General features: G+C 46.2%; 1 protein-coding gene across 1 annotated transcript in view; it reads right to left on the reverse strand.

Moving 5' to 3' along the window:
- Positions 1–21,839, reverse strand: part of MTFR1 (mitochondrial fission regulator 1) — a 310,359-nt gene that overhangs the window by 151,778 nt on the left and 136,742 nt on the right. Inside the window, exon 2 of the mRNA XM_085605528.1 lies at positions 3,918–4,059. Within this exon, the coding sequence (XP_085461654.1) occupies positions 3,918–3,983 (66 nt within the window). The 5' untranslated portion in view covers positions 3,984–4,059. The remainder of the gene's footprint in view (positions 1–3,917; positions 4,060–21,839) is intronic.

A 21,839-nucleotide genomic window follows, 5' to 3' on the forward strand; every position in this document is an offset into this window, starting at 1 on the left:
CAAGGTGGGCGATCTTTGGGTTAAGGGAAAAAAGGCATCATTCCCGGAACTCCAGACCAAATATCAATTAGCTGCGTCGGAAAGGTTTCAGTACCTACAGATAAGCCATGCTATTGAATCGGCCCTTCCTAAAAATACACCCCTTCCGGACTCCTCTCCCCTTGAGGATAGGCTCTTGTTAGATCCTATGAACCGTAAGGCCATATCATTCACATACAAGAAGCTGATCAACAACTGGGTAGACCCGATGTTGAAACTCAGGGCGTCCTGGGAAAATTAACTAGGAGAATTGGCTGATGAGGACTGGCGGGAGGCATTGTCCTCACCCAGAGAAGTGGCTATACCGATGCGTCTTCGCCTAGTGCAGCTTAAAATCCTGCACCGGGTGTACTTTGATGCCACCCTGCTGCACAGGCTTAACAGACGACCTGACACACTCTGCCTCCGGCATTGCGCTCAGACGGGAACATTCTTGCATATTTTATGGGGCTGCCCTCATATACAGAGATATTGGACTGATGTAACCAGGCAATTGACTAGGACGTGTGGTAAGACAATTCACCCAACATCCACGTTATGTCTCCTCAATATCTGGGAGGCGACGGACCTCACGCAGGCTGAGCAGGCATGGGCCACATTGGGGTGGTGTGTAGCTAAGCGGAACATTGCCCAGAAGTGGGGCGTGGCCTCGATACCAATGATGACAGACTAGGCAAAGGATGTGGACCATGCCATGCTCGCTGAAAAAACAGTGTTTAAAGGGAGGGGGTGCCCGCGCAAATGGGACCACAAGTGGGGGAAATGGAATAAGTACAGAGGAGAGATATGTGTCTCTCCGACAATAGAACTCAGGAGGGCAAGGCCGACAGGAGGTGAGGGATGAGCCAAGTACTGGATGGCACAGGTGGTGAACGAGCAGGAATGGACAGAATGATATGCAGACTCCTGACCCAGGGACACGCAGGTGGTCTTCAAGGGGAGCAATTGGCTACGATTGGTTTTGGATGCCCTGGACTCCAGAGAGGTTGATGACCGCTGAGGTTGCTTTGTAACCGTATGTACTGGCTTACCTACATTGTCAATGCTATTGTCTCTGATGCTGCCTTTGTTTTTAATAAAAACTGTTTAAAAAAAAAAAAAGTTACTAGCATTTACCCCTGCACTGCAGAACTGTGGATATTTATGGACCTTGAAATACTAATGACCATGAAATCTGCAACCATGGGGATAGGTGGAACAAGGAAATGAGACCACTTTAGAGGACAAACCTTATGTGGATTTTAGGTTTCTGCTCTAGCACACTGCGTCATGTGGCTTAAGATCTGTTGTTTTCACTTTTACCAGCTATAAGCATCCATAGGCTGAGACTGTTTGCCACCAACGACGGTGTCTGAGGGCAAGATTCAAATTGGCCCCAATCTAGAAGTGTAAAGTAAAAAAGTGCATTATTCACATGAAGGATTCTCATCATGCGTTGATGAATAAGACTTTATTTTTCATTGAGTGCATTAAGTGATAAGCAAACGCAGCTTGGTAAGTGAAACATTCGAAACAATCCACCAGCTGAAGATCTGGCTAAACAGAATATACCACACATTTCATATCCTGTAAATTACAGGGCTCTTCTTTTTAGGTCTCGCCTGACCTAGCGAATGCGCTGCACGGAGAGACATTTAGTATGGGCTTTAACAACGGCTACCACAAGCTGCTTTGGCTGGCCTAGCGCTTGCGTTCACACACGCGCAACCACCAACTTTATCCGTCTTTCCTCTCACTTGATCGCTTCCTTAACGCTCCTCCACCCCACCCCTCCCCCGCCGCGTTGCTTTCACTTTCGCTCGCAGCCAATGCTTGTTATGCTTGAATATTCCGCCATTGTTAGGTCGAGCCTAGAGCAGTGTGTCGGCGTCCATTTCAAAACAGTCCAACAAGGGAAGGCTTGCATCCTTGGAATGCCAACACTGCACAGGGACAGTGTGTTCTAGATTAATCTACCCTCTCCTGCAGTACGAATCGGGCCCCTGCTCAAAACGCAATGTGCATAGGCAACAGGACATTATACTGGATAAAAGAAAAATATTTGCTTTCTCGTTCTTTCCTGGTAGCTTCGTAGCGCTAGCCTAAAGCAGACATTCAACAACAGAAGCAAGCAAATACCGCAGGTCAAACAGCAAAACACTCAGGTGTGCGAGTCTGTAGTATAACCCCTTGCCTATTACACCCTCCCAGCTCTACTTCAATACAGACATTTTCAGGTGAAATCCATATGCGACGCTAAACCGACAAGCAGCAGGACGGAGACTCTAAGTTTATGTAGCTTTTAATGGACCGTCTCATCACTACTTACCCTGCAGCGCCCTCGGAAGGCAGACGTGCGCATTACTGCTTTGGCAGCACCAAGTCTGCTGGGACACACTCCTTCCTACCACATAAACACAGTAGCATCTATAGAGCACACATTACCCCTTTTGGGAGCGCTGAGCAGCCATAAGCCCTCCCACAGACAGCAATGTACTCTGGGCAGGGCGTGTCCCTGGAAGGTGTGCTTTAGTTTTGAACCTATATGAGCAGGCCTATTATGTTGTGTGTGATGCCCAGCGAGTCATTACACACACCTCGCGACACACACAACGTCCGATCTGCAATCAGTGGCTCTCATCGGACCCAAAGATCACCTTCGACCCAACACTTCCTATAGAACGCCTTTCTATTACACGTATTAGTTGCCTTACTAACCGCATACGCTATAATGCCCCCCTGCCCCCCTCCCGCAGCCTCATGCACACACCTCCGCATCAAAGCCACGTGGCTGTCAGAGTACTGCCAACACAGTTCCCCGACGTAGACCTGGCTTCGGTTAGGGGTGTGTTGGATAATAGACGGTAACTATCGGTGCGTTCCTACAACCAGACAACATCTCGGTCTAAAATACGGAAGCAAAGAGAAAGGCAGAGAGCTGAGCAGAATCCAGCGGAAGTGTTGAGCTGTCCCCTCACACCAGACGTTTGTTGTACACCGGAGCCGTGAGATGACGGTTGTGTTGCAAGTGGTGAGATAAGAAGGCATACACACAAAACACAGCACAGTGTACACAACTGACAAGACATCTGTCTTTAAGAAATGTTATGAGCCGCAAATTTGAACGTTTTGAAGACAAAATTATACAATATTTCACTGGACAATTAACACAAATGAGCTTCCAAGAGTGATGACCAGCCAGCCAGTCAAATAATGTTAAACCATAACAAGCATTGGCATAGCCAATAGGTCTCGCATTTGGGACCTTATAAGTCTTTAGCCATGCAACAGTTGATGTTGTTGCACCAAGGATATTGTGCTGCATAACAAACTACTTATAAGGTCCCACAAGCGAGACCTATTGGCTATGCCAATGCTGGTTTGAAATCACAACCCCTTTGTCTTGTGTAAAAGAAGGTGCTCATGTAGCTGTTGCCTTTTGAAGCACAATTACACAACGTACATTTAACACGTCTTCATATTATTTATTTGGGCACACAGTACGTGTTATTTTGCTTCCACGTTTTGGGGTGCTAACATCAAGACCCTCAACATCTAAGCTGGTCACCAGATAGAACCGATCCTGCTCAGGCACACAGAACTATCTGCTAGCAATGCTGTCTCAAAAACCATGCGTGCATTACAACTTTGTGAAAAAACTACCTACTTTTGCTTTTACAGCCTTGACTGTATTTTATCAGATAACAAAAGACAACAGCCTGCAAAACAAATGTAGGGGACAGGATTATGGAAGAGGAGAACCACAATTTCAATATGGACTACAAATACACATTTTTTTTGCATAACCTTGTATGTTGCTGTTTTATATTCCAACCATATATTAATCATAATAGGAAGAGAAAGAAAACATACTTTAAAAAATGATTTAACACACTTACCGATTCCATTGCTAGTCCAGCCTGTTCCAAAACCATCCTAATTAGACGTATAACCCAGTTCAACATTCGGTACAGCAAAAAATCTCCTGCGAACCGCGTGTAACCACTTCAGCTGTAAAAATGTATATACGTAGCATGGTTTCTGTAAAGAAATTGTGAATAATTTAGCCTGACAGAGCCTAAAAAGAAGCCAATTTATAAAGTGCCATATTCACGGAGAAAACCAACAAGATGACTCACTCAAGAAGGAATTTCTTTCAACCCAAAAAAAGTAAAGAAAAAGGTGGAGAATGGGAGTTATGGGTAATCACCAACCTCCTCTCTGCATGAACAATAAATAGACATTTTCCATTCAAAGTAAACTTTTAGAATATTTTTTAGCAAGCTGTCAAGTCCCAAAAGCTATATGATAATTCTTTCAATACAAAACTTTTTTCCCCTAACTTTTATTGGCATTTTTAGAGAGAAGCAAATTAAGAAAACAATGCACAAGAAGTAATGGCATACTTATCTAAGCAGAGGAAAACGAGAAAACTCCCATATCCTAATTTCAACAACCATCACATTATAAACCACTAATAGGAATATCTTGCAGTAAGCCTACTGCCCACCATGGTGAACATTAATCATTCCACAGCCCCTCTTCAGAGCACCTGTAGCAAATCACTTTTTTAAATGTATTTTTTTTCAAGTTTTTATGTAAAGGTCTGGGCTGTCTTATGGGAAGTTCAAGAAGGTGGCAGGTATCAAGTGCTGCCTTCCAGCGAGTAATACTAGTGACTATTGCTTTGCTCATAGTCAGTGCAACATCCCAATACCAGTACCAAGACCCAGTAGGGCTTTCTCTGCTCAAGTAAATTATTGATGTTCAGTAATTCAGTCTTCGGGTGAGATCAACAGATTGACCAGGGGCAGCATTAAAGACCTCTACTATGCCATCCTAAAAAGGGTGCAGAAATCTACACAACCTAAGCAGATGTAGGAAATCACCTGAGGCAGGCATGGGAGGACAGTCTGTACATGCAGCATATAGGATAGGGGGGGAGGGGAGGCTAAAATAAACTTGATGTAAATATTTCAACTCTATCAAGCACTATCTAGGGGTGAGAACCACAGCCCTTGGTGGCTTAACCCCTTCCATGCTCATGACGGAACGGTTCCGTCATGAGCATCGGTTGAGCTGTGCTCATGACGGAACCGTTCCGTCATGGCCCCGCCCGCGCTCGAACCCTTCAGCACCGCGGAGGAATCCGCGCAGCGCTGAAGGGGTTAAAGGCAAACATCCAATCTTTATTTTTCATAATACCCAGGTCAGCGTCCAATGCACACCTCAGCCTGACAAATGTATTCAGATTATTTTTGGAATGATCTGCTCTCCCTCTGATAAATGCAACACAGTAAGCTTAGCCTCCAAGGGGTTTTAGGCAGGCAACTCATCAACAGTGCCCAGGCAGGGAGTAAGGGCTGGTCTAAGTTATAGGTAGAGGTAAAGGTAGACCTGTGAGTGTAGTAGCCTGAATTCCTCTTTGAGAGTCACAAATGACCACAACTGGTTTGGGAGGGTTGCAGCCCTCGGCGAGAATAACCCAAGTGTGTTCCACCCCACAAAAGGGCAGATACCTGAGGGAACAGATTATCAGTCACGATGGGGTCTCTTCAGTTAATTTACCCACCCATTTAATGTACAAAAGGAGGTTCACCATACTTCAAGTTTACATTAGCGACTTGGGGATTTCAGAGGGAGGCTTCCCACCATTCAAGTAATGAAGTGGGGGAACATCTGCCATCACCACAGTCCTGCTCTATATGCTGATGACAGGCTGGGCCATGAAGATATTAAAAAATGAAAGCTAAGTGGGTAGCCTGATATGACAAAGTCAGCCAACCTGAGCAATCAGTTATACGTGGATCTGTAGCATTTTTCCACCACCTTCCTTGGAATTCCATTCTGCCCGAGGAAGGACCTCATGAAGGAGGTAATACTCAATATAAAAGGACGAGGGAATCCAGAAGATATAGGTCTGCAAGACATAGTACCCTTCGGAGGGCTATGCTTCATATCAGGGAGAGAGTAAGCGACGATCAGTGGTGGGAATACTTCAGAAAGCGGATGAGGAAGGAAGGACATTTCTGACAAGACTTCCGATTCCTTGCTGGCTACCCGGTACCCAAGTATTTAAAACTACTTATTGATTTGTGCCTGGTTTGTCTAGACAGCAACATCTGTCAAGGAATGAAAAGGGAATACTTCGGATTTGAACCAGTTGACTCGAAGTCCAGAATAAAAAACAAAGTCATCTAAAATCTGTATAGTAAGGTTCCAAGGAGGCAGGTGCCTCATCTGATAGGGATGGAATCAGACAAAATTCCTCCTACTCTCGCATGCACTTTGGTTCCATTATAATACAAAGACAAAGCAAATAAAGATCAGGCCAAAACTCCTTATGGAGTAATGAGAATATATAATCCCATGCAAGGTTGTCAAAGGTCATTTAGGAGTTTTAAAGTAGTAATGCCAGAAGTTCACATAAATCTACTGGGACTAACACATTGAAAAGATGCCAAAGAGTGTGGACCTATGTGGCACGAAACCACAAATCACATTTAGGAGGAGATTTGCAAAGTCCTCAGCCACAATCGTAGCCTCAGCACTGATGGGGGACTCTCCTCCTCTAGTGAATTGATGTGCCTGTGTGATTGACCAGATGATTAGTCTTCAAAAGGACGATAATCCTCACAAGTCCTTCAGGAAACCACCCTCTTCTTTTGCAGCCATAAATAATGCACAAAGAGGTTGGGCTAGGGAACAGCCTAAACATTTAGAAAAATGGTTTTGGAAACCAATGTGTCCTGGTATTTTGCCTGATGACAGTTGGTCAACAGCACCTGAGATTTCCTAATTTGTCTTTAGTTCCAAGTCAAGTAGGGCTCTACACATCTGCAGAAGGTGAGACAGCTGAAAAGAGGACATGTATAAGTCTACTACAGCATAGAGTATATATGTTCAATGAGGGATACTACAAGGCCCGATAATGTGCACATTTTCGGGAGTTCCCCTTTAGACGTGTTCTTCCTCCCTGTGGCACAACCAACGAAGCAGCTTGCCTGTCTTTCATCCCTGACCGGAAAGCCATACTTTGCAGGTACTGAAGTTTCACCAGAATCAATTCTAGGAGATTTGCCTCAGAGATGTTTTCTCAGTTGGCTTCTGATTCCAGCACGGCTGCTACTAGGAAGGTGATTTTGGTGGCTACGATTAGCTTGGAATGTCACTCAGTGCTCATGACATAGCCCCTCAACCGAATTGTGTACACCCCCCAAAAGGGAATATGAGAATCTATTGACCCAGACTCAAAATGTTGGGTGGTTTCTTTTTGCAGCTTCTCTCTGACCTCTGCCTTTATTGAGCTACCAAGACCTAAGCCACCTAGACAGTAGCCTTCGCAGATTTGTCCCTTAAGCCTAGCTATTGCTAAATGTACCAGTACAGGTATTGACCTGCGAGGGTTTCTTGTAAACGAATCACTACACCGTGAAAAGTCGTCTTATTATGTCAGACAGAGAAACAGTTGCATATAGCGAGGACTACATAGCGAAACGAATTCAGGAACAGAGTGAGCTTAATCCCCTGGGATCAGGGGCAGCGCCACTTGACACCACACTCAATGAGAAAATCTCCAAATTAGAGAGGTTAGAAAAGAAACTGATTTGTTCCCGCCTACATGGTCACCTTCTAACTAAGTACCTTCAGGCCAACATAATACCTAAGGGCCTGCAGGTGAGGAACGAACCAGCTATCTTCATAGGAATCCCCAAGTTCCAGGAGGGTTTCTCCTTTGTTGCAAACAACTGCTCACGACACTGGATGGTGTTGGGAGTAGAGACCACACTTGAGTATGTCAAGAAACTCGCTCAAGAAATTGCAGATCTGAAAAGAGAAATCTTGGATGATAGAACTGTCTCAAACGCTAAGGAGGCCCTGGAACGAACTGAAAAGACATTGGCAGAGTTCAATATCATCACTCTCAACAAAAAACTTGACAAGCTCAATATAGATACAAGAGTATATGACAAGAAAGTAACCTATTTTTTATCATCAGCTCATGTTAATATCAAACGAGGGACATTGATGAATTGACGTCAGAGATGACATCAGCGGGTGGGCGGGGCAACTTTAGTTCGATATCGAGGAAGAGCGAGGCATTAATGTTTGGGTTTGTACAACAAGGTACTTTTGAAACGCATTTCAACGAGGCACACCGTGAGGATACCATAAGAGGTTTTAAATCAACATGGAGACATTTGGCCATGACACACGTAGGGGCTTATGGGATTCGTAGTATATGAGGTTACGATAGCGCTTGTGTGAGGGTGATTGTGAGGGAATTTATTTTGTTAACAATAACATTTGTTTTGTAAACTACAAAATTAATTATGGAGCGGATTTCTGTATGAATAAGGTGTTTTGGAAAGTGGTTAATATCGATAGGCGCAGAAAGGAATTACTTTGGTTGGTGGAGTTATACTGACGGGCAATAAGAGTCGGTGTTAACACGGGTAACAGGAAGGTTCACACGAGTGTAATTAGAGGTGAAACCAAGGATAAAGCTAACAGTGTTTAATATGATTTGCACAAGATTAGAGTGAGACTTATAGAGATGTGGCAAGATAGTGCAATTACACTTGGAGAGGGAACGGAAGGAGCCAATGGATAATGGGCACGACGGAGGGGCGAGGTAATGTTACAGGTGCTATAAGTAGGGATAGGTGTGAGGGGAGGATTTGGATTGCTATGAACACGGTTGAAGGATGTTCATCAGATTATTTGTTGAAGGTATGGGTCAGTACGGAATATCTCATGAAGTGGGGTAATAGCTAGATTGTGAGGTTGCTTTAGACACTTGTTTTGTATTGTCATGGGTACTGGTCAGTTAGGATTGTAAAGGTGTTAGTGGGAAATATGTTGGTGTTTTAGGATATCGAAGTAGTGGTAGCGATGGAGCTACACAAGTAGCGGGAGGACGTTGAATAAGGGGTGAGCTGGAATCCATGGCATGGATTCCTAATATGTAGTGCAAAAGGTATCATGTTATAATTGTGGAAACGCACAGTCTAACATTAATGTTTTAATTTGTAGAGCACCCCTGACGAAGGGCCAGCAAAGGCCGAAATGCATTGGGTTATTGGAATCAACAGTGGAGGAATACTTATGTACGCTCCATGCTCCAAGATAAGGCCTGGATTGGCATTTTTGTGGCATTAAGGATATAGCGAAAAGCGTAAGCGTCTCTCAAGTGACAACTGGACAAACATTGGTTAAAGAGAAATGAATATGCTACTTACCAGTATGCATCTGTTCTTGGCATGTAGGGCTGCTGACATTCATATCTGTGCATAGATCGCCGCCTAGTGTTGGGTCCGGATGTTTGCACGTTGTTGTCCTGGAAGAGTCTTCGAAGTATCCTGGGATAGGTGACTCCTCCCCTGGACTACAGTGCGCATGGGCATCCTCTCCATCCTCAGATTGTTTTTCGCCATTGTGGCAGTGATGGAGTAGATACAGAAAGTGATGACCATGCTTACAGTAATTCTGAGAGCTGCAGCTGCTACAGGCGCCGGGGAGGAGGGAGGGCGATATGAATGTCAGCAGCCCTACATGCCAAGAACAGATGCATACTGGTAAGTAGCATATTCAGTTCGAGGCATGTGGGCTGCTGAATTCATATCTGTGCATAGAATACATAGCAGTACCTCCTATTAGCGGCGGCTACCAGTGCCAGCTGCAGCGGTTTGAAAAAGAGTTTTGAGAACAGCCTGTCCTACAGCTGCCTGCTGTTTTGATTGCACATCTACACAATAGTGTTTGGTAAATGTGTGTGTAGTGGACCAGGTGGCTGCTCTACATATATCATGCAAAGGGATGTTTCCCAGGAAAGCCATGGAGGCCCCTAACTTACGTGTTGAGTGGGCTCGTGGGGGAATCGTTAATGTGCGTTTAGCCTTTTGATAGCAAATTTGAATACATTTAACGATCCATCTGGCTATACCTGCTTTGGAAATAGCGTTACCTTTGTGGTGTGGGGCAAAGGCAACGAAAAGTTGTTTAGTCTTCCTAAAGATCTTAGTCCTGCCAATATAGTACATGAGGGCTCTCTTCACATCTAGTGTATGGAGTGCTCTTTCTGCGACAGTTTGTGGGTTTTGAAAGAAAACAGGCAGTTCGATAGTTTGATTCATGTGGAACTGCGATATCACTTTGGGCATGAATTTGGGGTTGGTACGTAGTACGACCCTGTTGGCGTGAACCTGTATAAATGGCTCTTGAACGGTTAGTGCCTGGAGTTCACTAACTCTTCTTAAAGAAGTGATCGCTACTAGGAAAGCTACTTTCCAGGTAAGGAATTGAATCTCGCATGAGTGTAGAGGTTCAAAGGGTGGACCCATCAGTCGTGTGAGGACCAAGTTGAGGTTCCACATTGGAGCCGGAGGGTGGCGTGGAGGGATTACTCGTTTGAGTCCTTCCAAGAATGCTTTGATGGCAGGCACTCTGAATAAAGAGAGGTGCTGCCTGTCTGGAGATAGGCTGATATTGCGGTCAAATGGACACGTATAGAGGTGTCCGCCAGATTGCATCGGTATAGGTGTAAGAGGTAACAAATTATGTTTTGGATGGATGCGTCTAGCGGGTTAATGTCATTATTATTGCAATAAATGACGAACCTTTTCCATTTGGCTGCATAGCAAGCTCTGGTAGTGGGTCTTCTAGCTTCCTTAATGATGTCCATACAGTCAGGTGGCAGGTTTAGGTAGCCAAACTCTAGGACTTCAGGAGCCAGATTGCCAGGTTCAGCTGTTGCGGATCTGGGTGCTGAATCTCTCCATGGTTCTGCGTCAAATGCGCGGGTTTGATCCGCAGCCTTTGATGCGGCACCACGGAAAGTTCGAGAAAAGTGGTGTACCATGGCTGGCGTGCCCACGTTGGAGCAACCAGGACGACTGTCAGGGAGTGTTGTCTGAGTTTGCGAGCCACCAGCGGTATCAACGGCGCTGGGGGAAAAGCGTACGCAAATCTGCCGGACCAGTTCATCCATATCGCATTGCCCTGCGACTGTGGATGTGGGAACCTAGCGGCAAAGCTTTGGCATTTTGCGTTTTCGCTTGTGGCGAATAGGTCTATCTCTGGATGACCCCATTGCTGGAAGTACGGTTGGAGTACTGATGGGTGTAACTCCCACTCGTGCATCTGGTGGCTGTGTCTGCTGAGCAGATCCGCCATCTGGTTGTCCTTGCCGGGGAGGTGTTCCGCCATGAGGAACATGTTCCTCTGAATGGCCCACTTCCACATGCTCTGAGCCAGATGAGACAACTGTGGAGAGTGTGTTCCTCCCTGCTTCTGTATGTAGTACATGGCGGTCATGTTGTCCGTCCGGATCAACACGACTTTGTTGCACAAGTGTACTTTGAATGCTTTCATAGCCAGGAAGATTGCCATCAGTTCTAGAAGGTTGATGTGCATCTTCTTTTGTTGTGTTGTCCATAGTCCCTGCACAGTGTAGTTGAGTGCATGAGCTCCCCATCCCTGGAGAGACGCGTCCGCTGTCAGTATTATTTGTGGAACAGGCTCTTGGAACGGTCGGCCCTTGCAAAGGTTTTGTGGGTTCCACCAATGCAGAGAGTTGTATGCCCGACCGCTCACCAACACTAGGTCTTTCAACTGTCCTTGAGCCTGATTCCACTGACGTGCTAGGCACTCCTGAAGCGGGCGCATATGTAGTCTCGCGTGTGGGACTATGAAAATGCAGGAGGCCATCATGCCTATCAACTGCATGAACACTCGCGCGGGAAGGGAGTGTTGTGGTTTGAACTTGGAAATCAGCATTTGCATGCTGTTGATTCTCACTAAATTTGGCTGAGCCGTGGCCGCCAGAGTGTCTATAGTCGCACCTAGGTACTGTTGTACGTGTGCGGGTTGGAGATGGGATTTTGGGTAATTTAGTGAGGACCCCAGACTGTGAAGGAGGTGAATGGTGCGGGACATGTGGCTGGCACACTGCTGGGCTGACTTTGCTTGAACAAGCCAGTCGTCCAGGTATGGGTAGACGTGTATGTGCTGCCTCCGTAGATGTGCAGCCACAGTAGCTAGGCACTTTGTAAAAACTCTGGGTGCTGTTGTCACGCCGAAGGGAAGGACTTTGAATTGGTAGTGCTGCCCCTGAACAGTGAACCTGAGGTATTTTTTGTGTGAGGGGTGAATGGGTATGTGGAAATACGCATCTTTGAGGTCCAGTGTAGCCAGGAAGTCTCCCTGCTTGAGCAGCGGGAGGACTTGCTGTAAAGTGAGCATGTGAAAATGCTCGGAGAGAATGTAGCGGTTGAGGGGTCTCAGGTCTAGTATAGGTCTGAGTGACCCGTCCTTTTTCGGTATTAAAAAGTACAGGGAGTACACCCCCGTACCTTGCTCGTGGACGGGTACGACCTCTATTGCGCCTTTTAGTAGCATACCTAGCACTTCCTGCTGTAAGAGCGTTAAGTGCTCTGAGGACATAGGACGGTGTTTTGGAGGTATTGTGGGTGGAGTTGAGGTTAATTCTAGGCAGTAACCGTGTTTGACAATATCTTTGACCCACCTGTCCGTGGTGATGGAGTTCCACGTGGACAGGAACCTTTGTAGCCTTCCCCCGACAGGTGTTATGTGGTCGGGAGGAAGGGAGAGGGCGTCACTGTTTGTTCTTGGGGGAGGACCTGGTGTTGCCGTATCCGCGTCCTCTGCCCTTTGTGCTTGAGCCACGATAACCACCCCGGGTGTTTTTATCGTAGGAACTCTGTGTGTTTCCCTTGTTGTAGGTTTGCTGTGACCCCTGTCCTCTACTTGCTCCTCTATTTCCGGGGCGACGAAAGGAGCCGCTCCGAAAGGACTGCGTTTGGAGAGCCCCCATGGACTTTGCAGTGTCTGTGTCCTTTTTTATTTTCTCTAGGGTGGTGTCAACCTCTGGCCCGAATAAGTAGTCTGGGTTTACAGGCTGGTTGAGGATGTTATTTTGTACCTCAGGTTTGAATCCGGAGATTCGTAACCATGCGTGTCGTCGCAACATGACGCTAGTGTTTATGGCTCTGGCAGCTGTATCCGCGGCATCCAGTACGCACTTAATGGATGCGTTTGTGAAGAGTTGTCCCTCCCTGATGAGGATCTCTGCTCCCTCTTTGAATTGGTCAGGGAGATGTTGGAGTAATGTTTCTAATGTGTCGTAGTGTGCTCGATCGTAGCGAGCGAGGAGCGCCTGAGTATTGGCAATGCGCCATATGTTAGCTGCCTGGGCCGCAACCCGTTTGCCGGAGGTCTCTAGCACCTTGGACTCTTTGTCCGGGGGAGGAGCATCACCTGTTGTTTGCGAGTGTGCCCGTTTGCGAGCATTCGCAACTACTATGGAATCCAGAGGTAACTGGCCTCTAATGTAGGTAGGGTCCCCAGGCGCCGACCTGTATTTCTTGTCGATCCTGGGGTTTATTACTCTTGCTCTGGTGGGTTCCTTGAAGATGTCCTTTGCTGGTTTGAGGACACCCTTCAACATGGGTAGAGTTTTTATATTCCTTTCTGAGGATGCGAAAGTATCCATGAGAAAGTCGTCCTCGACGGTGTCAGAGTGGAGTTGCACACCATGATTGGCCGCAGCACGTTCAATGAGGGCGTTGAATGCGGCAGTGTCCTCTGTGGGAGACGTTTTTGCTCCATAGAGTTGCGGGTCCTGTGTATCCATAGGTGCACCAGAGTCTACAGGGTCATCCCAAGCTTGGTCAGGGTCCTGTTGGCCTTCAGGGTCCATCTCTCCGGGGTAGGGGACGTGGTCACCTATGTAGTCCTCCAAAACGTCTGTTTCGGAGTGTGTGGGAGAGAAGGACTGTGGATCCTGGTAAGAGGAATGGAGAGGTTCGTAAAGAACCGATTCCGAAGCCACTGGCAGCTTTTTCTTAAGTGGGATCCGGTAGGAGTCCAAAGCTGGCTCGGAAGTTATTCTCCTCTTGTGGAGCATCATCCTGCCGGTGTCGGCGTCGATGATGTGTGATGGTGACGTCTCTGCAGGAGAGCGTTCGGCAGGCGTGATCGTGGTGTGGGTGACCCGTGTTCTGATTTGGAACAGTTTTGGGGCCGTGGATGGCGGCAGGCCAAAAGTGATGTTGGCTGGTGCCGAAGAGGCTGTTGGAGCTTTTATCGGCTCGGAGCCTGACGTGTCCTGGAGGACTGCCTTGTGTTTGATGCGTTGCAAGGACGCAGCAACTGGCCGCACCTGGAGCGCCATCGATTCTTTGGCGCCGACCGGTTCTGTAGAGGCGGGCGTGGACTTTTTCGGCGCCAGTGGGTCATCGAGTCGAGGAGCGGTAGTAGCCGTCGACGTCGTCGATGAGTGTGCCTTTGGTGGTGCTGTCGAAGCGGTGTGAGACGCAGCAGTTAGTTTGACCTTTGTGGTCGGAGCCGATTGTTTCGGTGCCGGGAGCCGAGTAGGTTTGTTGGCACCGAAGGTCTTTTTCCGTGTGTCGGCGCCGACGTCGGCTGCTGCAAGCTCGGCACCGAAGTCTCGTTTGGTGCGGTCGGTGCCGACGGGTTTTGCTGGCGTCGAAGGTGTGGTGGGCTTCGATCCGACCAGCGTCACTTTTGGTTTTGGTTTCTGATGAACCAATACAGCTTTCGGTTTCGGTTTCGAAGAAGGGAAACCAGCCGTTTGGGTAGTAATGGATGCCGCTGAATGTCCGAGGCCGGGCCAGAGGGCGGGGCCGAAGAACTGCGGGATAGGTCTTGGGTAAGGCCCGAAGGCGATCCCTCGACCGGAGCCATAGACTGGCGCACTGGGATATCCTCAGTCTGTACGGGTAGGCCTTGCTCGTCACCGGAGCTACTCTCTTCGGCCCCTAAGGCCTCATCGTAGTCTCCTACCTCGGTGTCGGCTTCATCTCTGTGAAAGAGTCGTTCTTCGACGTCCTCAGAGCCGGAGTCGTGTTCGGAAGCGGGGCTGGAGGGTAGGTTCTCCACGTCTTCGACATCTTCGTCCTAGGCGCTGAAGATGTTGGTCGGGGCCGGTGCCGCTTGCTGCGCCTCGAGTCTCGCTGCTCGTCGATTCCGGAGAGTCTTCTTGGATCGGAATCGGGCACAGGCCATACATGTAGACTCGTCGTGATCCGGTGAAAGGCATTTGTTGCACACCGGGTAGACGTCGACATAGGGATATTTCGCATTGCATACAGGACGCCGCTTGAATGGTGTCCTCGATTCCATCGTCGATGTCGGGTAAGATGCGAAAAAGTTGGTTCTGGAGGTTAGTAAACTAACAAAGATACTATTGATACCGATCGGGAACAGTACCGACGCGAACTAAAGGCCTTTTGGCCTGGAAAAAGTTTTTCCTAACTTGAGTCAAGATAAGCACATCCGAACCCAATGGCGGAAAAAAACAATCTGAGGATGGAGAGGATGCCCATGCGCACTGTAGTCCAGGGGAGGAGTCACCTATCCCAGGATACTTCGAAGACTCTTCCAGGACAACAACGTGCAAACATCCGGACCCAACACTAGACGGCGATCTATGCACAGATATGAATTCAGCAGCCCACATGCCTCGAACCTGAAAAAATTGAAGAAGCAAATAAAACATTGAAGAAAATAAGTTTATTTGTGGCATTGTTTTGTGATGCATCAAACGCAGCTGTGCTTCCGGCACTGGGGCATTCGGCGCCCCAGTTTGAAAAAAAGCAAGTAACCTACCCATACTTGAGTGACGACTACTATGAGCAGGACTCTCAAGGTTTCTACATCAGCCGTGGTAGACAAGGATACTGAAGATATGCCAACTTTTCAAACTCATCCTTTGGAAGGGAAACAGAGACCAACAACTAGCACGGATAGCAGAACATACCAACAAGCACAACACTCCCAAGGATCACAAGACAGTGTTCCTTTTTTAGGAGAGCAGATATGGATGAGCAGAGATACAAACTGGGACAGACCAAAAAGATGGAACCGAGGACAGAACAGACCACGTGGAAACACCAGAGTACGGTTCCAGAGAAACGACAACCATGGAGAGATCAACACAAGGAGACAGACCTACAAGTGGTAATAACTGAAGAAATCGTCACGGAACAAGAACGACCTCCACCAGAGGAATTTTTAGAAAGACTACCAGATGCTGATGATAACAATGTCCTACCAGAAAGCTTGGTAGTTAACACAGATGCTCCTGAAGAAACTCCAAATCTGACCACAGAAGAAAGCGCTGCAATAGCAGAAGGAGGCACAACAATCAAAACGAATAAAAGTGGACAAGCTAACCCAAAAGACACCATCAACATCTCAGATCACGTATTAACACAAAATGAACATGCTGTATTATCCAAAGGCTTATCATTCATCCCCACCGCTCCACCCAGTAACTTCAATATTAAATTGGAGCTTCAGCAATTTTTTTGCAAAATACGTCTCAAATACTACTTTAAGAAAAATGAGAACTGGAGCAAATGCTCAGCGGCCACTGAATTAAGACCTACCTCGACCTTTCTCCCTGCAGCATACCTTACGAGTGAGAAAATCCTTGCGTACGAAAAAATCGTGATGGAAGAATTTATGGATCTCCTTAACAATAAGAAATTCATCAAGTACAACATCACCAAGGACGAATTACAGGCCCTACACTCACTAAACAAGAACCCATCTATTGTTGTGAAAGCAGCAGACAAAGGTGGTGCCGTGGTGATTCAAAATACCCAGGCATACATCACAGAAATTAACCAACAAGTGAGCTGCAAAGAGAACTATAAAAAAATGAAGAATCCAACTGGAGAAATCGCTGAGCTCATTTGATCCCTCACCAATCAAGGCCTGACAGACGGCTTTCTGGCACAACACAAGTACAATTTTCTTTACAAAACAGAACCAAGAATACCCACCATCTATACACTACCAAAAATCCACAAAGACCTATAAAATCCACCTGGCCGCCCAATTGTATCGGGCTGCGGATCCATCTTGGAACCTCTCAATCAATTTTTGGACGGCTTTTTACAACCGTTCGTGGTGAAAACACGCTCCTACCTAAGAGACACAATGCACACTATACAATTGATGGAAAACCAACCTTATGATAAAAACACCCAGTTTCTGTCTACATTGGATGTCTCCTCGTTGTACACGAGCATCACCCAAGATCAGGCCATTGAAATAGTACAGAGGAACTTGGATAAACGACCAGCACCAACATGGATTCCAACTGAATTTCTGGTTAAGCTACTCAAAATAGCCATGAAAAAGAATTACTTTATCTTCCAAAGCAGATACTATCTGCAATGTAAAGGCGTGGCTATGGGGGCTGGATTCGCCCCTAGCCTAGCTAACCTCTACATAGATGATTATGAACATACACATCTGTATGACCTCACTAACCCCTACTTGAACATCATATCAGTATGGAAGCGCTACATTGACGATGTGCTTATGCTATGGACCGGCACAGAACAAAGCCTAACCGAAATTAAATCATGGCTGAATGCGCGCAGTCCAGACATACAATTCACCATGTCCTACAATAATGCCTACAATAATGAGGCCATTAACTTCTTGAACATCACTATACAGTACGAAGAAGAAAGAACACTATATACCAAACCTACAGTGCGCAATACCACCCTGAAATCCCACCATCCCAGAAGTCTGAGATAATCTGCCATACGGACAATCAATTTTTAAGATTATGACGAAATTGTTAAAAAAGAAGCGACTTCTATAAAGAGACCGATATCCTCATCAAAAAACTGAGGGACCGTGGATATCCGAAAAGCTTGCTAAATCGATCCAGGAAAAGGCCATGGTATTGCCCAAGGCAGACACTCCTAGATATACAACCTCCAACAGAAGACATTCAGAAATTGGTATGTGTGACCACGTTGAATACACGTAGTCATGAAATCAAGAAAGTCCTACTCAAGTACTGGAACCTGGTATGCACTGAAATTGAGAGCCAGGAGAAACCTCTATTTGCCTTTAAAAAAGCAAAAAACATCAAAGACTATGTTGTAAGCTCTTATCTTGAAACTGAGAAGCCAAGAGACATTCGACAACAACTCAATTTACCACCCCTAATCAGCCACTTCAAATGTAGCTCCTGCAAAGCCTGTGAGTTTGCAGAGATTGGCTCATCACTCCAACATTTAGGAAAGACTTATCATCTAAGACAACACAGCAACTGCAATAGCCAGAACGTCATATATGCCATAGGATGCCCGTGCAACAAGATCTACGTTGGCCAAACAACTCAAAAGGTCATGACAAGGATTCTCCAACACCAAAGTAGAATCCGCTGCATGGTCCAGAGAGCACCCCTGGTAGAACACTTCTCCAAAAGCAGCCATAACGCAAACGACCTACGGTGGTGGGTACTTGAAAAGGTCACCCTCCAACTGCTAAACTTCAAGGAATGCAGGTGGATCTATCTCCTAGACTCAGTGAAGAACGGGTTAAATGAGCTTGAGGAGACATACAAACAAACGGTCATACTTTAAAACTCTAGAGGCCCATCAACACACACCTGTAGCTTAACCCCGTATATGTGATAATCATTGAAACACCTCTAGTTTGTCACGTATAATCTTTAGCCACTGATATACACACTCTTGATGTTACACTGACATGTGATGTCACTTTGAATAGTCACATGCATGACCCATACTATGTAAACCATATGAGAACTGCTTCTAGAATTACACCTCTAACTGTTTGAATCACTAATAGAACCAGTATAATCTGTGCAGTAATGTTTACGTGCTCTAAGACCTATTCTTGGCGGGATTGTAAATGTTACCTGTTCGCATGATGCCTTGCATTATATATGTAATACCCGTCCTTATGTGCACAAATGTTCTCTTAAAAATAGATATGCCATTAATGAATTGGCTGGAATGAAATATGTTGTGTTTTAAAACGCATGCAGACACATGATTAGTCCTGCTGCAACTATATTGAAATGTAAATATGCACAAATGCGGTAAAAATAGATATACCATTAATGCATTTGCTGGAACGTAATTTGATTTAAGTTCACACATGTTCAGCGCTACTGTAACTTCTAATCACAATACTTGCATTTAAGCACATCCCTAACTACTAGCTTACGAGCTCACATGCTCGTCCGCTCTGACGTGTAGCGCTCTCATGACTCGCACCGGCAGACGTGCACGTCCAGTGCACGCCAGGAATGCCTTTAAATACCAACTCACCTCCCCGGCCTCACTCTTCACATTGAGCTATAGACGGGAGGACGCGTGCTGCCAGATCCCGGTAAGGAGAAAATAGAGAGAGAAATGACAATACTCTTAGAAACGCGCCTTCGCGTCCCAAGTGCTAGTGATTTACGATCCCCTCACATTAATGTTTTTCAGTAAAACGATCGACTGGCTACATCCACAGACTCCAACCGACCGGTGTAAGTCTAAAATCGTTAAAGAAACCGATTGAGGTTTGTCTAAACTCTGATTTGTTCTCCTTCAGTGTTAACCCTATAATTCTTCACTTGGAGAGTGGCTAAATGATTATTAACTTTGTAGGCTACCTCTGGCTGATCCATACGGAACACTACCTGAAATCAGACGCTCATCGCAGATACATTAAAGAATCTGCACCTTGGTAAGCCCAACCCCATTAGAACAATCTATCTTTGTTCTATCCTTTAACAAACACCTGACTCAGTCTTTCTAATTTAACCCACAGACTGCACATTATCCCCCCTGGTCCTGAAGAAGACCCACTTTGACGCTTATTACAATTTGCGCAACGCATGGGGTCAAAACATCGACGCATTATATATGTCAGCACATCACCCATGATTGTAGTTTAACCCTTAAATGGACCTTGGAGCTAATGTGCGAAAATTATAAAGACAAACCGAAAGTTCCTCCCCTCCTTTTCTTACTGCACCATCATTCTATGTCTTGTACATAGTGTTTTGTATACATCACCTATCACCACATGTCACTCCTTCACCACAGTCACTGGATTCCTTTTTGCAAATAAATATGTATATTGCTACAGCCTTGAATATTTGATATAACCTAAAATAGATGATTTCAATCTAACCCGTGTGTTACACTTTTTCTCAAAAATCTCTGATACTGTTATAAGTAAATTGTATGCTTCTTTAACATTGAAAAGCAATTGATAAACCCGACAGAACCATTTGTTTTGTTTAATACCAATACCCAGGTTCTGAGGGACACCGGGTCACCACATTATTATTGCTAAATAGCTATTGGGGTGAGCAAGGTCTGAGCACCCTCAATCCTGAGCATTAGGACAAAGTAGTATCTTAAATGGGGTGCAAAGAAAGAAGTGTAGCTTAATTTGGTGGGATGGAAACATTGCCATGTTACAAAACCAAAGAGTGTGTAAAGGTCACAAGCGAAATCAGGCTGGAGGGTTCAGGGGCAGTGGGTCAAATATATCTAAGGTGGAGTCCATTAGCCAAGGTACAGTCTTCCCCCTCCATGATTCTCAAGTCTGGTGGAAACCAGTAGGGTGGATCCCAGCAGAAGAAGAAAGAGCTTTGATAAGGGTGACAATATATCAACCTAATCAGTCAATCCATATGCAGGTCACCTGACCGGAACAGATACTCCCTAAACCCCCTAAAGTCTTCATGGTGGGCTGTTGTGAAGCAGACCAGAGACATTGGGTATCAGAGCGCTTTACATGAGCACCAATTTTGACCTAGATGGACACATCCGTTTTTTAAAGGCTTGGGAGATTAAGTGATTTGCCCAGAATCACAGGATGTGGAGCGTCGTTGCTGAGACTCGAACACGGTTCCCAAGCTTCAAGGTCGACCGCTGTAGCCGTAAGGCTACAACCTCCCCCCCCCCCCCCCCCCCATAGTGCTTGGTGGCTTTTAGAACTACTCTCTTTAATAAGTTGGTTAAGTAACCCATTGACATTCCTTCTGAGGCATATGAAGGGCAAAGGGTGAATGATGGAGTTGTCAGCCATGATGAACTTCAATAGGCATGGCTAAAACACAGGAAGTCGATTCGTGCATGTAGAGACTTTCAGTGCTCAAAAAACTTGAAACACCCAAGAAAAACGCTTTCCATACCTCAAACCATGAGGCATCTGTCATGTCACTGTGGACAGAAAGGCTGCTCCTAGAAAGGATTAAGGGTGATGGGGATCCCCCCCCCCCACCCCTTCGTTCAGGTATCCTATATGAAGTCCCTAATTTAGAAGAAAACCATAACAAGGAGCAGTGAACCTGTACTCAGGACTGCACACAGCAAGGCAAATGTTGTGTCCCCCTGTGTGCATCCCCATGCAGAGGAGGCACACCTTTGTCTCCTCTCCGCTACAGTGTTTATGGAGAAGGAACCTCCATGACACTGCCGACGGAGAGGAAACTTGGAATATGCTTTGTGGGATCGCGGCGGTCCTGCCAAGCATATTGAGGCCTCCTGACCGCCGCAACACCATCAGAGAACGGCGGCTGTGGCGGGGTTGTGGCAGTCTCACTGCCCTAGCAGTGATAGGGCAGTTGGGAGACCGCCAAGCCCCCGTGAGTGGGGCGGTCCATGGACCGCCAGACTCATAATCGGGGCCCTTAGTCTTTAGAACTGTGAGGTCAGGCTTGTAATGTTTACCCGGAGTGGCTTCTTCACTTATTCAAAGGATTTATGTTGATGCTGCACCTGCTAGGTGTAATCTGAGAAAAGTAACTATATGAGGAGCCTCATAGTGAATTGATTCCATCTTCTGTATTGCTCCGACTATGTCATTAGAGTAGTGTTTGTAATTAAGTAAACGAGTGATTGGAAGCTACGGTGGGGCACTTGAAGACTGTTTTGGTATAAGTGCCCAATGTCCTTGCTTAAATACAAAGCACATCAACAGTCTCTTTAGGG

The sequence above is a fragment of the Triturus cristatus genome, chromosome 5_1 (assembly GCF_964204655.1).
Source record: "Triturus cristatus chromosome 5_1, aTriCri1.1, whole genome shotgun sequence".
In the NCBI taxonomy this organism is placed as follows: Eukaryota; Metazoa; Chordata; class Amphibia; order Caudata; family Salamandridae; genus Triturus; species Triturus cristatus.